The sequence below is a fragment of the Emydura macquarii genome, unplaced genomic scaffold (assembly GCF_026122565.2).
Source record: "Emydura macquarii macquarii isolate MOO-44397 ecotype Brisbane River unplaced genomic scaffold, CSIRO-AGI_Emac_v2 contig_554, whole genome shotgun sequence".
In the NCBI taxonomy this organism is placed as follows: domain Eukaryota; kingdom Metazoa; phylum Chordata; order Testudines; family Chelidae; genus Emydura; species Emydura macquarii.
The window spans coordinates 7,181,617-7,198,346 of record NW_027130691.1 but is presented as its reverse complement, the minus strand read 5'-3'; the positions used below and the strand labels follow the sequence as shown (position 1 = coordinate 7,198,346).

The window sequence follows — 16,730 nt, the reverse complement described above, 5'->3', positions numbered from 1 at the left end:
CTGGAGATGGTCCGTCCATAGCACTGTCCTGATGCAGTCAGTCCCTGCAGGAAGCAGGTAAAGCTGCTGGCTGGCGCCATTACTTCTTATAAAAAGCAAAGGGCTTGGCAGTTCCCCCATAATACTATGACCTCGGTTCTGAAAAATTCCTCTTCCCCTCCCTTCAGGGCTGGAGGTTCGAATCTCTGATAGCAACCAATGGGGTGTGTGCATAAGAATGAAATATACAGTGAAGGTTGAGGGATGTGATTTGACTTTTTTTTTTTTTTTTTTTAAACTCTCTATTAAGAGGGAAGATAAAGATGTTGATTTAAAATCACAAGGGAAAAAAATTAATAAAATTGAGTAGATGTTCCCTATTCAAATAAAGCTGGGGAAATTTTTAAAGCAGATTAAAGACCCTTTCTGAGGTGAAACGATCCAAGTATATTGTGGTACAGTTCAGACACTGGCGTAACACTAGTATTCTGTGGCATCAAAATTCTGCAAGGTAAACTAAGTAAAATTTAATTCTGAAACTGGACAATGAAACTCAAAGAAAGGGAGACTTCTCAGTGCAAACTATGGATGTTGGAGTTCTGGGAAAGGGATACTTTGCATAAAAATGGTTCAGATGAGTGAACTCACCAAACTAACTTTCAGCCTACAGTATCCTCCACCTCTTTGTTAGTTATCACATCTTTCTTCAGTTGACAACGATGTAATGCCTAAAAACCAATGTTTAATAGCTCATCCAATCTGTCGACTGTACTTCTATAAAAAGGATTCTGAGTTAAATGGGAATGTTGTCTGAGTATCGACTATAGGATAAGGCTGACTATGTTTCGGGGAAGTCCTCATCTTTATGTGGGGACTTAAGCATGAAAGCATTAGAAATTGTGTCTAAATCCTCCCACAGGGAGAGGAGACTATTCTCAGCAAATTGTGTTTCTTAGTTTTTCTCAATTAACTATACTGGAGAGAGTTTTCCTGTAAGATCCATAAGGCTGTAATTAAATGGATCTTGTTTTCTTACCACACCTGTCCTAAACTTGGCACAAATGAACTGATGATTATTGAATCTCTGAGTACCGGGATGTCCACAGTAGTAGAGGAAACATATGACTGTTAACATTTGGCTAAATACTTTAGTCATGCACTAATAGCAGGTTACTAAACTCTACATTATAATAGTTTATTATGAAATCTTATAACGGCATTAAGATAGAAAACTTCTAACACGTTTCAAGGGTAGTGACAAACTCTCTCCTTTTTCCCTGACAAGCCAAATTGGTATTTTCTCACACACTTATTTGGTATCTAATTCTTTCATTTCTTTAAAATGCTTTTTCTTTTCTAGATTCTCCTTTGTTCTTCTTTTCTTTTCTTGCTTTTTCTTCTCAGCTGCTCTTTGCTCTTTTACAATATCACTATTTTCACCTTTGTAAAAAAGATCAACTTTTTGCTGCAGGATTTCTCTGGCTCTCTTTCGGTTCAGGTCCACTGATCTAGTTTGATGACACTGAAAAAAAAGATATTTTATTGTAAATTAACTCTGTTCATGCTACACCTACACATTTTTCCTTTTACTAAACATGTTGTACTAGAATAGAGCCTCATCCTGTAATCCTTATTAATACGAATTAATCCTAAAATTTAAAAGTGTTTGTATAAGTAAGGAGTGGAATACTTCGCCTGTAATTTGATTTTATTTATGTACTGGCTGAAGGAAAAAAAAAGCAGCTCTGATAAGAGTGATATTTGAGTTTCAGACTAATAAGGAAAAGTGGACAGGGAAATAAGAAGCCAAATATGTCTCATGACAGTTTCTAAAGGAAAAGTATTCTCTTTATGTGGTAAAATTCAAGAGATGATTAGAACAATTGAGGTTTATTAATTTGATTACTGACTCAAAACGCCCCTGCTTCAATGCACTGGCCTCTCCCTTTCAGATACAGCAGTAAAGAGCAAACCATTTCTGGCAACTACCAGGTGATGTGATAAGTGTTTTGAGGTAGCATTTTTTGTATAAGGGATCTTGCAGTTTTGCCCACTGACTTTTGTCTTAATCATTCTCACTGGTAGGTGTGAAGACTGTTCCTCCTTCATGTTACTTCTAAACTGAACTTATACAGAGTAAAAAGAAGAGATTCTTAAGTTATAGCTAGTGAGCAAAAATTGGTCTCATAAGGATAAATGGTCAGCCCCTAGTTGATAAATTATTCTTACTCAGGATTAATTTGAGGAGAAATAGCTATGCTCAGTTTGTACAAAGCTTGTTGGAGCTGTAGTCTTGTCTAGCATTTGTAACAGGAAGGGGGAGCCAGGAGTCCTGATTTCTGTTCCCTGCTCTACGGGCCTGGAAAAGTCACTTAAGCTCTGTCCCTCCATCACCATCTGTAAAATAGACATTTCCTTATGCCATAGCACATTGGAAGGCTTACTGTAAAGCACTTTGGAGTTCTTTAGATGATAGGAGCTACTGAAGAGGAAAATTTCAGGTCTCTCTTTAATTGGATGTTACATATGAATGCTAATGTGGGTTGCCTACTTTTCCTATGAAGGGTATCATGTAAGGATGGCCTTAAAAAAAAAATCAGGGACATAAAGCAACACACATGCTATCATTTAGCTCTTTACATTCTAAATATCAATACATCTTGGTCAGAACCATGGGATCTATCATACCAGCTCAAACCATTAGTTCACCAAGTCTGCCACTAGCCGATTAACCCTGCAGAGGAAGTTGAATCTCCTTGTAATGCACATGGCAGTTGTACCATGCTGAACACTTCTTCCCTGATTGCTGTATACTGAATGCCCTGCAATAGTGCATCATAAGCAGGCTAGTCTTTAAACTAGAATACATATTGCTTTAAAAAAATACATATATAATACACATTGCTTTAAAAAAAAAAAAGCCAGGAAGGTCTTTGTAAAGATGATGCAGGAAGTCATTTGATGGAACCAAATAACTGAATTACCTTGACTACGATCCCAGATGGAATATGCTTCAGGACCACACAGTTGTTTGTCTTATTAGTTGCTTGGCCTCCTGGGCCATCACCTCTTACAAACTGTTCTTCTAATTCTGTTTCACTTAGTGCCAGAAGATCCCAAGAATTTTTCTTTTCTGCTACCTGGAATAAAGGTACTGCCAGTCTGGGGGATAAAAACTTTTGCTGCCTCCCAATCCATGGTCTCCAAGACAACCTATTTATTTTGGTCAGTAAGATTGTGGAATGAAAGAAACTTGAAGCATTCATAAAGAAATGGAAACAGAACTTCCTCTTGACTGGAACCTGAAATAGAAAATATCAATCATATAATCAAATATCAATCTAGTTTAGCCTAATATGACAATGTATTTTAAAAGATGTCAAACTAGCTATGTAGCATTGTTACAGATGTGTCAAATTTGGAAGCTAAATATTTCAAATGAATGTTATGAAGTTACAACAAAATTTCTTAAAGTAGCCAAAGTTATTTTTTCCATAAGGCATCTGTAAAATAGCCAATAAGTTAAAACAGAGACTAAATTTCAAAATCAAGACATTAAGTGGTGCTTGAAAACACTTGTTAACATAGAGAAGCCTCATTCCAAATGTGCAAATTTGAGCTTTAGGATGCAATTCCTTAGTTCTGGTGAAATATACTAATTGCTCACCTTTTTTTAGTTTACTTGGTTTTGGAAGTCTGATTTACACAATGGTTCAAAACAACATTCAAATAGGGATGCAGTTTTGGTTTATAAACTCTGGGTGAAATCCTAGCCCCAAGAAATCAATGGTCAGAATATTATACTAGAAAAGAAGGGGGTAAAGACCTAATGGAAAGAGAAGGCCATGCACCTCGCTACCTAATAGCCTTATTTGGAAGTTCTCATTCAGGCAAAATTCCCATTGAATCCTGATGTCCAGATTCATTCTTGCTGACAAAGAGAAGTGTAGTTCACTGCTCTCTGAACACTACAGGGATTCACACTGAAGCAGTCAAGTACTGATACAAGAACTCTCTTCTGTGGGCATTCTGCTGAGTGGAGGCAGCACTAAGTTACAGCAAAGGCAGGTAGCTCTGCTGTGGAGGAATCAGCACCTCTCCCCAGCAACTGCTGCCAACTTCCTCAGCTGCACTGACTCTGCAATGGTGTGAGACTGCAGACACTTTTCATCCACCACAGCCGCTCCCCACCAAGCTAGCATAGATGGGAGGATGAATCTGGCCCAAAGCCTGCAATGAGTTCAGGGCTGGGCCATACAAGACCAAAGCCTGAGTAGTTTCTAATATCTTCAGAACCCCACAGAAGGCAGTAAATTTCCCTCAGGTGTTACATATGATGGCTCACTTAAGAAAATCAGTATTAAATTCATACAGTGACACTGTGCTCTTGTATATTTCTTTCTAGTGTGAGCCAATCTATACCTACAAAGTTGGTGTTAAGATATCAAAGGTGACCCAGATAGTCAGAATGTGATTTACTTAGTTTCTTTAGCTAAATTTACTGTAGTCTGCAATGTGATATTTCAAATTAGTGAAATTACTAGAATGAAACTTTCTTATCAAGAGCAGAATGTTATTTTTGCTAGATACTAATGGCTTTTCTGTACCTATCTGGGAGACCTTGAAGGAACATCTAAATGCTACAGAAAGTGATTGTTGCTGATGATTTAGATGGTACTCTTTGCTGAGTCTGTACCAAATCAATACCCTGTTGTGATGTTAGAAGCCACTCTGCTGGATGAGGTCCTATCTTTCAAATAAGATGCAAATATTTTGTTCAGTAAAGACACTCCCACCTTCACATAACTTTTTACAAGCGTGTGGCTGATACCACTATGTCTTGGCTAAATTCTAAGATAAGAAAATACATTCTGCCTCTCACTTCTTTATAGTTTCAGTTGAAAAAAGTAATGTTCACTTCGTGGAATGGTGTTAAGCATCTGCCATGTTCCAGCATAGAGATGGCAGTATTTCAGTGTTGGATTTTAATAACCCCACACTGTATGTAGGATGTAGAGTGTTTGTTTTATGTAAAACATCTTGGGATGAAAGATATTCAATAACTATGACAATGTTATCTATATTCAGAGAAAGCAAAAACATATGCAGCTGGGAATTAGAGACATATGATAATTGAACAAGAATAATTTGTCATGAGAACATTGATTTAGACAGGTTTTATTCTCTGCTGTGAAACTTCTAAGCATTAGATTAACAATTCCTATCTATTTGAGACTTTTATTCTTGGTGCCCATTCTAATTTTTAAAATAAATGAAAGTGCCATTTTTTTACTTGCTGCTACTTCATGCTAGAGTGACTATACTGAATTTATCAGTATACTGGTTGCTCTAGCCATCAAACCTTTGTAATTCCATTAATGATTTTCATGCCAACTCCTCATCCATTTCCATTTTTCCTGTCATAACTCTTCATTTCCACATAAAAATGGACACCGTTTAAGATAGCAGGTCAATGGGCTATGAAGACTGAATACTAGAGGTGATCCCTTCTGGTCAGGGTTTTGATCCTTATAGGCCTGAAAGTGTAGAGAAGCTTGCACTGCAACCACCTGTCTGTGGTTACACAAATTGACTTCAGCTTTCTAGTGCTATTAAACAGCACTGTTCCTTGGGCTCTATTTAAGATAATTGGACATCTTTGTTTTGCTTTAAATATTCACTTCTTTGGTTCAAAAGAATGACTACTTGCATATGTGAACTGTATGTCCCAAACACAATTGATAAAAAATGTTAACATTCAACTAGCAATAAATCTCCACAGGTAGGAGGAAAGGGGAAAAACTGAAATAGTTTTGAGTGGTTAATGAGTAGGTAAAACTGACCACTTGGTGGCACTAAAAACTAAAAGATGGGAATGCACAGTTTTATTGCAGCAACTCAATTCAAGCAACTCAATTCTTCAAAGCATATCAGCAATGAGTTATAGGAGCAATTTTCTCTTTCCTATTGTCAGTAACTGGTTGCTTAGATATGCTTTGTTTTAACTAAGGTTAACTGTCTGTGCTACCCATGACAAGTGAATAGGGAAGATTCAGGGCATGATTAATGCTTGCAGACTAATGTGAATTTGCTACTGTTCCTTGATGCTGTAGCTATTAAAAAAAAAAAAGACTAAAAAGAAGATGCACAGAACAAGACAGATACCAGGATTTCACGTTACACAAAACAGGATCTTTTTAAAAAACCCACAGCTGTTAGGTGTAGTGTGTGTGGGAGACAGAGGAAATAATGGTGAATGTTAGTCCTAATCAGCATAGGCATCACCTTGCTACCATTAATGTAGTTTAATGAGGGGAAACATCTTGGTCTATAAAAAGACAGTAACATCACAGGGTGCTTTAATACACACCTAGAAATGTCAAGTTTATCTGAATTCCTTAGATCAGGAGCCTGGTGCAGTGAAAGCTCTGCAATTATTATACCCTCCACATAGCATCCAACAGCAGATTGATGATTTTAATTATTGAAGTCCACACACACAAGGTATCCCTCCATTTTGCTGAAAGGCTTCTAAAAATTCAAATGTCTTGGTGTCTCTTAGTTAAATGTATCCTGCAACTCAACCTGATATCACTCATCAATTTTAGCAAAATGCCCTTAACAGCCAGACTGGAAAGAAGAACAGTCAGTACTTTAATATCCCCTTGCTGTCAACTTCTTGGATATTAAACTAATATGCTGAATATCCTCCTGTTAGCCTTCCTAATTGGAGCATTCAGCACACACCCCCAAATGTTGGGGTGTCACCTACTAGAAAGTGTGATGGACACCTGAGTTCCATTCCTTCTTCTACCCTGAACCACTGTGTGACCTTAAACAAGTCCCTTACCTATAGTTTATTTCAACCATCTCTAAGACATGCAATACCTGTGTTATTGAGGGGCTGCACAAGTGAGTAGCATTATTTAATAAGTCAGCATTATCATACTGATTTGTAGGTCACCTTATACATTTAATGGCTTTCCCCTTCACAGCTCATCCTCTCCTTTTGCTTCATCCTGAGTGAAGTCACAATCCAATACTTACAATATCAGTTGCCAAGGAAATAACGGTGGTAGTAAAACAGTGCCTCATGATTTCATGGCAAGATCAGCTAGGAAGAGGTCTACAAGAGACCAAGCTCTGATTTAATCATGGTAAGCAATTATGGCATATACACAAGAGATGATAGTTTATCTTCTAGTATAAGAGCTTTGGTCCAGGAACCTTGTCTTCATACCTGTCTGTAAAGCAAGTAGCACCATGTTGGCACTGTGTGTATACTTAATGGTTGGGCTGTCAGGGTAACCAAGAACTAATCCAAAACATCAGTCTTCATTTTGAAATGCAAAGAACCACTTGCAATAGCTTGTGTCTGTTTCTTATGAAGAATACCATCTAAGTTCACTGACAAGTAAGGCCTGCACACACCCGTTTCAGTGATGGTCAGTCTGTGGTTCATGCACATCTGCTTCCATTTCCTCACACTAGCAGTGCCCTAACAGGCTCCTGTCCCACAGAGCAGCACAAAGGATTCCAGGATGCAGCTAAGGTTGTGAGCGTGTGTGTGTGTGCGCGCGTGGGGGTGAAACGGGAAAAATAGTGGGATCGGAGGTCAAGGGAGTAAGAAGTTTGAACACGTGCTCTGCCTGGGTGGCAGCCTGGGCTTCAATGGGAAATCGCCCTCACTGCCCCGCATGGGCCGTATCTTTGGGGGGCTCCAGCCAGACCGCAAATGACGTTCCACAGCCCAGTTCCAAGTCCATGGAAAACAGAATTAATTCTGAAGAGGGGTTTTTGGGGGGGCTGGGAGCGGGGACTCCTGGGTTCTCTCCCCAGCTGTGGGACTCCTGGGTTCTCTCCCCAGCTGTGGGAGCGGGGGCGGGGAGAGGAGCCGGGACTCCTGGGTTCTCTCCCCAGCTGTGGGAGCGGGGGCAGGGAGAGGAGCCGGGACTCCTGGGTTCTCTCCCCAGCTGTGGGAGCGGGGGCAGGGAGAGGAGCCGGGACTCCTGGGTTCTCTCCGCAGTTCGGCCCCTGCCTGCAGGCTGATAAACCCGACGGGCCGGGCGGCGCAGGGCTGCCGCGGGAGTGTTCGCTCAGTGTGACTGGGGAGGGGGGAATCGGTTGTTCAGGCTCAGGTTCGCCCTCCGACCCCTCTTACTTACGGGCGAATCAGGGTCACCACAGGCCACACATCACTATCCACCGCTTTGCGCATGCGCACCGCACTTCCCGCTACACACGTCCACTCTGCGCATGTACAATCCGCAAAGTCCCTCACCGTACATCATTGAGCATGCGCATGTAACAGAGGGGCGTGGCCAAGCACGGCTTCCCGCAGCAAAAGCCAACGGGGCAGCGGGCTGTTTTACGAACGTGCGCTTCTTCCCCTCCGCCAATCGTGGCCCGGATGCTCGTACGGCGCGCAGCCGCATCAGCCAATCGGCACGCGTGGACATGGCTCGCCTGTACTTCCCGCCTCTTAGCCAATAAAGTCGCACGAACTGGGTCTGGCGCGCGGCCACAGCAGCCAATCATCGCGAGGAGACCTCCTCTCTCGTGCCCTCTGGCCCCCCCAACGTTCGAATCCTAGCCGCCAATGAGGAAGGAGCTAGCGGCTGGAGCTTGTTTACAGCCTAACGGTCGCCGGAGGGGAGCCGTGCTGAAACCACTAGGACACCCCTCCGGCCAGAGAGATGCAGGTAAGGGCCGAGCGGCCCAGACATAGACCCCCGGAGTAGAAAGCGCCCAGTGACGTGGGGCTTGCCTATTCCGCGGCTTTAAGTTTCAGGGACCCCCTTTAAGCTGAGCGGACCGAGTCGAGAGATGTCCTCATTTATAGCGTGGGTCCCGCCCCCGACAGCGAGTGACGTGCCTGCTGACCAATCAGCGGGCGGCAGCTCTGTCAATAGTCCAGCGCGGCGAGTAGTAGCCCAATGAAAAGAGAGGGGCGGAGCCTGGGCTGGGAAATTGGAAGGCGGGGGGAGAGACAGGGGAGAGCTGCTAAGGGAGAGGAAACTGAGGGAAAGATGCGGGGCATGTCATGGGAGGTGCCAGAGGGGGGAAAAAAGGCTGGGTAGGGCTCAGGGGGAGGAGGGGGTGAGATAGGGTGGGAGCCACAAAAGCTTATGCCCACAGAAATTAAATTTGTTAGTCTTTATAGTGCTACAGGACTCCCCATGTTTTGACAGGGAAGAGATAGTGAAAGGAGAGGGGGCCTGAGGGGGGAGGAGAGGAAGGTACTGTAGGGCAGATGAGTGTGGTGTTAAGTGAGTGCAGTAGACCCTGATGTAAATGCACTGGTGTCATAGGTGCTGGAACTAAGAGTGTGGGTCCCTTCCCCAGCTTGAACTGGTTTTCATTATATACAGGGGTTACAATTAGGTTCAGTGGCTCTCAGCACCCCGACTATAAAAATTATTCCACCACCCTTTCCTGTTGTTGGTGTAGTAGCTAACCAGCATGCATGTTTAGCTCATGTGTTTTTGAGTTGGTCCCACAGTTTGTTCTGGGCTGTACCTTGGCCTGTAAGAATAGCGCCTAGGAAGCGTTTCCTGTCATTTTTCTGTTTAATTAAAAATAAGAGTGGTCTAAAATTGTAAAAGAGTTTGGAGTTCATTGGTCACTCTCTCAAGCACTGGTATAGTTCAAGTGGTTTGGTTCTCCCAACTGAAGTTTAGTGATCAATGTGTTCATGTTATGGCTTAGTTACTTTAAAAGAATGATAAAAAAGCTGAGGCTTAATATCTGAAATGTAGCTGCTGCACACTGAAAGCTCAAAAAGCAATGTAGATGCAGTTTTATGTGTACTTCTCCATATTTTTACTCTCAGGTATTTAACTTGTATTAAAAAAATTGCATCAGATCATCTGAGGGAAAACACATAAGGATTAGTTTTGCAGTCTAATCTAATTTAGTGTCTTTCTAGGAAGATCAGTATTTGAGACTGTAAGGGCTGATCTGTACTACAAGAACAATAATAAGGTTAAAATTTGTAATGTGGACAGGACTAGTCTTGACAAGCTAGTCACTGCTCAGATAATGTCAATTGACTGTCCAATTGATCACCTGTTATTTGACCTTGGTCAAATACTGTCAACAAATATTCCAGCAAGAATGCCCAGCACTGGGCAGCAGCCTACTTTCTTGATTGTGTCATAGTGTTATCTGTTAGAAGCCTACTTAAATATCTTGATTATTCACTTTACTACCTGCTAATGCCCCCTGTTGGAGGGTGGGGGGGGGGAAGGGAAGCTGAACTGATTGAAAGTTGAGCACCTTGACTGAGTGGACTCTTCAGAACAAACATTGTATCTATGTATTTCTTTATTTGTATACCAGATCATCAGTGTATGTGGCAGTTTACAAACAAACTAAAATACATGGTCTATGTCCCGAAAAGCTTACTATTTAAACTGATAAGACAAACATACAGAAGAAGTTGGGAGTGAGAAGAGGGTTCAGTCATTAAACCTTCTCCCCTAACACAAAGAAAATAGATGCACAACCATTAAGCTGCCTGAAGAGTTGGCCTGCTGCCTACCTAGCATAAGTGCATTTAAAAATGACTTTTTTCTTTTATAGTTGCCATGTGCTTGTTTTATTTCTGTTTAATTTCATTTTTCTTTTCTTTTGTAACTGTTAAATCTTGAGTAACATTCATATTTAAATGCTAACCTAATATTGCTAAAAAAGATAATTCTATCATTTTTTCAGAACTTCATTTAATTGTTTTGCATTTTTCTGCATTAAAATAACTCAATTAAATAACTTTTTGTACTCTAGGTATAAGTATCTATATAGGCTAAGCCTGTTGGACATCATAAAGTCTTACTTTTTTTTTAACTGTTGTTAATGTTCTAATAGATTAGTGCTTTAAAATATTTGGTTATTTTTTACATTATTTGACTAGTCAATTGACCAGTTATTTTTGGAATGATCAAATGCCCAACTTTAGACAGGACCTTTACATCACAGTTATGTCCCATCCACACTACACATTTTAATCATGTTGTAACTAGGTTAGGTGGCTTGATTATTTTTGTAGTGCAGACAGGGTAAAAGGTCTTGTCAAGCACAGTTCTGCTCTGTATAGACAACTGTTTTTGAACACTGTTGTAGCTAGCGTAGGACTAGTATGGCTTCAGTGCATATTATAGAGAGAGAGCTTTTCAGAGCTACCATACTAACAGAAATCAGACCCTGTAGTTCATCGCTCAACTTCCAGCAAGTCCATGGCATGGTTTCTGAACACTTGTCACATAGTTTGCTGTTGGGTTGTTTGTAGATGCAAATCATGTGGCAACTGTGTTTGAAAATTATTTCAGATGCTGTTATATAACCAAGAGTGGACCAGGCCTGAACTGATATTCTTGAGGCAGTGCTTTAGTCTGAGTGCTGTGGTGGCAATTTATTCAGGCTTTGGGGACCTCATGTTCTATAATGATTTCTTTTGCATGACTTGGGGAGCAGTGCTAATGGATTCCTGAGGGAGCTGCTTCTGGGTTTCCTGGGCTGGATCAACAGTTGATACAATCCAGAGACTTTTAGCATGGGGCTTGATGCATTTACAGTACCAGACATCTATTAATTTAAAGACTAAACTTACCAGACAGAGACAATATGAGAGATTGGGGTCAGGAGAGTCACCAGCAAAGACCAGGATCAGTTTACTACAAAGAAACATAACCCATGGCTTCAGGCTGATAGAAAGTGGGTGAATCCTGGGATTCTTGCCATGGAGCTGTCCCTGGAGTCAGCTTGGGACCTCTATTTTTTGTATCTGCTTTTTGGGGTCTGTTCAGTTTGAAGCCTTTCCATATCCTTTCTGGCTGTTAAGAAGGAAGAAAGAGCTTTCTTTTTCTAAGCACCTCTGACTGTTAGAGAGACCTATGTCTTTAGTACTACACCCTTTCCCCAGCTTCTATTTTTTTTAGGTCTTCCTCTCATGGACATAGCTGCAGTGCCTGCCTGTGAAGTACTGAGTTATTAAATACTAGCAATTAAACCAAGCAAAGTCTAGTTAATTTTCATCAGCTGTTGCTTGGAAAAGCAATTCAAAGATTACTGGAACAGTCTTATCTATAGAATCAGGAAGATTGTATCGTACTGGACTGGTTCATATTAATATCTTCACAACTCTACAGACTTTTAAAAACCTGAAAGCTTAAGTTCTGCACAAATCAATGTTATAGTTCCTCCAATGCATTACAAAAGCCCTATAGAGAGAGACAGGATGGTCTTGTGATGAAAGTATTGGACTGAGATACAGGTTGGTTGGATTTTATTCCCAGATCTGTCACAGAATTCTTGTGCAATTTTAGGCAAGTCACTTTGTGTCTCATTTCCTCATCTGTAAATGGGGTTGATAATGTTTTCCTACATCACTGGGGTGTTATGAGGATAAATGAATTAATGTGTACTCAGATAAGGCTATAAAGAGGACTGATTTATTTATTTATTTATTTATTTATTTTTTAAAAGAGTGGGGAAAATATCTTTTATTTCTCCTCTTCCCCCTACAAAAAATTGCTCATTTGGACCCCAAAAACCCCAAGTCCAATTCTTATTATTGTAGTGTTATATACAGTCTGATTTTATTGTCATAATATATTTTTGAAAATGATTATACTTTTAATGTTTATCTATAGTTGAATTCATGTTTGGTTACATTTTGTTATTTGTTGGAGAGAAATCTTGGGGGAAAAAAAGTTGAATGCTTTTTGAGTGAATCACTATAGAATATTTATAGAATATTTACATTTTAAAATATTCTGGGGGAATGAATTAGAGAATGAACACAAGCAATACATTACATTAATGATTGTATAGGGAAAGAGTTATGTCAGTAATAATCTAACTAGAACACTGGCAGATCCTTGTTCCCAGTATGGCCCAGTCAGCCTCTAATTGGGTATCTGAGAATTCCTTTGATGTGGAGTTATTCCTGGGTGGTGTAGGGCTGGCTGAACAGTAGCCCCCTTGCAACTTCTGGCATAGGGGTTATGCAAGGGCAAGTGTGCTTTATTGGAGTGCTACTGTGCTCTGTGGTTCACTGGCTGGTGCATCTGGTCTTTGGGGACTCTTACAGTCAGGAGAAATTAAAGTAGTTTCAGGAATGCTCTTACTTGCCCTAGGGGCCACATCCATCCCTAGCTGTTCTCAGTATCAGTGAGTATGTAAAGGTGACTTAGAGCCATCTTTGTGCCCAACTCCCTCCAGTCCTGTGCAGAGCACAGCTTGGGTAGATCCGAAGATTGGACCGTAACTTTTCATTTGATTGTTTAGCAGTTTTCACCACTGCCTTGCTGATGATATACATTTGTTTTTGGACTATACTTTGTTTGATATTCTAGCTAAAGTTAGAGTCAGTTATGAAAACATGAACGCTGAATGGTTTTGAAGGATGTCAACTAACTTTTAGAATCTTGTATAGGAGTTTAGGATGTTCATGTTTATGAACATTATGACTGAAAATGTACTTATCGGTAGATGATGAAGCATCTGAAGATTAATCAAATTGTTTCATCAAACAACACAGCCAGTTTTGAACTGAGAATATGATAATTCTGTATTTTCAAAGGATAACAACAATATCCTTCTTGGGGATAAAATATGGAAAATTTGGACTTGGTGAAAACTGTGCAAGAAATCTCCCAGTCTTCTGTAGAATCTGACATCAGAAGTTCCTACAACTTTGGCTGTAACTTGAATACTAACAGGTAATGATGATGTATAGCACAAACTGATATATTTTTTAAAAAAATAGGAAATGTGTATTGGACTACAGCTCTTTTTTTGTCTTTCTGTTTGGGTGGTGCCTTAGATCATTTGAAGTGAGGTTCTGTTTCACTAAAATAGAAGCTTCAGAATATATTATGTGGCTTTGTTAACTTCTGCTGGGACAAAAAGAAAGGTGACAAAAAAAGTCCAAAGTATACATGTGAAATACTACATCAACACTTGGGGCACTTCTTTATTATTTTTAATCTATAGAGAACACTGCTGTATTATTAAATCTGCATGTAAACATGTATATAGGCCACTTCTACGCAAATATAATGTTGTAAATCATTTATTCTTTCATATGTTAAAACCCACTATTACAATAAAATTGTTTCTTAAAATAGTTATTGTATTCAGCCACTTGTACTTAAACTTTGTAATGCAGAAGGAGGAAGCATCACAGTTATTTATTGTTCTTAAAATGCTTCTTTCTTGTCTTTCCCACTTGTCTCTTTCTCCCTTCCAAAGTTGAACTTTCGTTTTTCTTGTGCACTTTGGGACTGATAAAAGCCTAGTGAAGTCAGTGTGTCTCTTTCCACTGACTTCAGTGGGATTTCGATTAGGATTATTAAGTGCAGGATCAGTTGGTATAAGTGTAGCGTGAACAACCGTTGTGATCTTGTACAGCCTTTTATAACACTGGTGTGTTTTCTGGCATTGAGAAACAAATAAAGATAATTCCATTCCTTTACTATACTGTTTGCTGTAGGAGGCATAGGCCTATCTGTTGTGATTCAATGAGAATTGCTGTTGAAAGCCACAAAATCTCATTTCTTTGGAAGATAGAGTCACTAAAAGGGAAACTAGTAAGTATTTTAGTCTGTCACTCAAACTGCTAACAGTTAGCAATTCCAGACAGGTGAAACAATAAATATTGAGCCAAGGATGTCGGTCTATATCCAGAGCATTTTATTAAATAAAGCTATAAAAAAAATTAGCACATACCTGTTGACTCTTGCCAATTCCTATTCTATTTATAGTTACATCTTTATATGGACAAGAAGGAAAAATGAAAAATTCTGTAATCATGATGTTCTCTCATAATATCTATCAATGCAGAAGGAGGCACTCCAGTTCTTTTCTTTTTCTTTACACTTTATAAAAACAAAGAAAATGTATTGTAAGCATCCTGATACAAAATAGGGTTCTGCAAAACAGCTGTAATGTGCAAAACACAAAAAGGAATACAAAAAGCTCTATACTGAAGCAGATATCTCCATTGTGTTGAGAAGCTAGATCTGGTCAGTGAACCTACCAGATACTTAATAAGTAAGGATATGATTTAGTCACAGAGGTCATGGATTCCGAGACTTTCCAGGACTTCTAAGGCAGGGCTGGAGCAGCTGTGCTGTCCAACAACTGACCCGCGGTCAGCCCACTGCCGCAGGAGCAGCGAGGTGGAGCAGCTGCATCCCCTGGCAGCTCTGTTTGTCCCCTCCCCCCAGGGTATTTTTAGTAAAAGTCAGGGGAAAGTTGTGGGCTTCCATTAATTTTTATTTATTGCCTGGGACGTGTCCCTGACTTTCATTAAAAATACCCATGACAGAATCTTAACCCTACTAATAAGATATAGGATTGTGATTACTAGTTCAGCAAGGACCCCAAATGGTTAACTTTCAGATGCAAGTGAGCACATAAACTTTCTGTGGTATTACCCTACCCTTTCATCTCCTGATAGGGTTAGAATTTCCAAGTAGGAATTAAGGCTAGGACAAAGATTTTGGGGCCTGTACCCAAAGTCCCAACAGAGAGAGGGAAGGATGCATTTCTCTGGAAAACATGGATTTATAATTTGTGAGTAAATTGCAGTGCAAAAACCTGTATGTATTACACACATCTACAACATTCATTAGCCTGCACCTATTCCATTAATCAAGAAGGTAGGGCTAGTTAATCTTTAAGTACAAAGAAATAATAAAATATCTCTGAAGTAATCTGTGTTGTATATTAGGTTCTCTTTACAGTTGCAGATGGAAAACCTTAGTGAGATTTCACCTCTTTGTGAGTCTTGTAAAATTGTTACTACTTTGGTTTTCAAATGGGGTGTGCCAAGATTAACAGGGGTGCGTGAGATCTTATAAATATTCTGTCTTAATACAGCATAATAAACTTGTCTGTTGTAATAAACAGTTGCTCTGAAAATCTGATTTTTTTTCTATTCAACCCCCAAAGTACTGATCAAGGAGTATGAAAGGAAAATGTAGGCTAAAGGATCAAGTGGTAAACTGGAAAAGATTCTTCCTAACTAGACCTATTAAGATGAAGGCTATATGCCATACATCAGTATTTTTTTTTTTCCACTGGAAGTTATATTACTAGAGGCACTGCTCTCAAACTTCAGAAGTCAGCAATATACAAGGACAATCTTCTGTAAGCTGCTATCTTCAAAAACTACTAAGGAGTTCTGCTTTAAGGAAAATATATGATTTTTGAAATCTATATCAGTGACTAATAATTACATATTCGTGAGGGCCACATTTTCTCTTTTCTTGGAGCGCCATTATGTTAATTTTTAATAATATTTCTGTCACAGCTCTGGTTGAGCTCCCTCCTCTGGACACTCACCAAGCTGCTGTGTTTGGAGCACGACACTGGATCATTTTGTTTTTAAACTCCCTGTGGTCCAGCCACCATCTTTGACTCTCACCTCTCTGGCACACTTCCTGGGCACAAATTCAGGAAGTGAGATCCCGTGGCCCAGCTGCCCTAGTCCCCAAGACCAGTGCTGAACTCCCTGAGATTCCCCAGTAACTTAAGCACGCCCTTTCCCCGAGCTCCACTTTTGTGGACCCACTGGTTTATAGTTTACTTCTTCAGGGACACATTATAGTTGGAGCAAATAGACACATCCTTTTCAAAAGCATTTCTAAAACAATCAATTTTTGCTTTAGGCAGCACAAGAGATACACAGATCAAGATAAAACAATAAACATCCACACACCATTCTCTGCCCTCATTTCCTTACC

The 16,730-nt window shown here is 40.0% G+C and overlaps 2 protein-coding genes across 8 annotated transcripts in view; one reads left to right on the top strand and one right to left on the bottom strand.

The window, feature by feature from the left end:
- Positions 1 to 326: 326 nt before the first annotated feature.
- On the bottom strand, positions 327 to 8,271 carry MTRFR (mitochondrial translation release factor in rescue). 4 transcript variants are annotated; one of them, XM_067539665.1, is made up of 3 exons: positions 8,145 to 8,271; positions 2,964 to 3,281; positions 327 to 1,501 (listed from the first exon to the last, which is right to left on the bottom strand). In XM_067539665.1, exons 2-3 carry the CDS (start codon positions 3,243 to 3,245, stop codon positions 1,289 to 1,291), a joined length of 495 nt encoding a protein of 164 aa, XP_067395766.1. In that variant the 5' UTR covers positions 3,246 to 3,281; positions 8,145 to 8,271; the 3' UTR covers positions 327 to 1,288. The 4 variants fall into 4 exon arrangements, with proteins under 4 accessions (XP_067395766.1, XP_067395765.1, XP_067395764.1 ...); XM_067539664.1 differs by lacking the exon at positions 8,145 to 8,271 and adding an exon at positions 6,944 to 6,967; XM_067539663.1 differs by lacking the exon at positions 8,145 to 8,271 and adding an exon at positions 3,831 to 3,920.
- A 206-nt stretch (positions 8,272 to 8,477) lies between these two features.
- The window catches only part of MPHOSPH9 (M-phase phosphoprotein 9), a 46,696-nt gene continuing 38,443 nt past the window's right edge, over positions 8,478 to 16,730 (top strand). For all 4 annotated transcript variants that reach the window (XR_010918226.1, XM_067539655.1, XM_067539654.1 and 1 more), the window contains exons 1-2: positions 8,478 to 8,681; positions 13,562 to 13,700. Coding sequence is in view for 3 of the 4 variants with exons in the window: in XM_067539655.1 (XP_067395756.1) it covers positions 13,594 to 13,700 (107 nt within the window). In the remaining variant the exon portion in view is untranslated. The remainder of the gene's footprint in view (positions 8,682 to 13,561; positions 13,701 to 16,730) is intronic.

Excerpts from the sequence above, each read along its gene's own strand:
- MTRFR (XM_067539663.1), bottom strand. The coding sequence starts at position 3,905 with ATGAATCTGGACATCAGGATTCAATGGGAATTTTGCCTGAATGAGAAC. Across the intron at positions 3,282-3,830 it reads TAAGGCTATTAGGTAGCGAG|GTTCCAGTCAAGAGGAAGTT; the intron begins GTGCATGGCCTT and ends TTTCTATTTCAG. Across the intron at positions 1,502-2,963 it reads CATCTGGGATCGTAGTCAAG|TGTCATCAAACTAGATCAGT; the intron begins GTAATTCAGTTA and ends CTTTTTTTTCAG.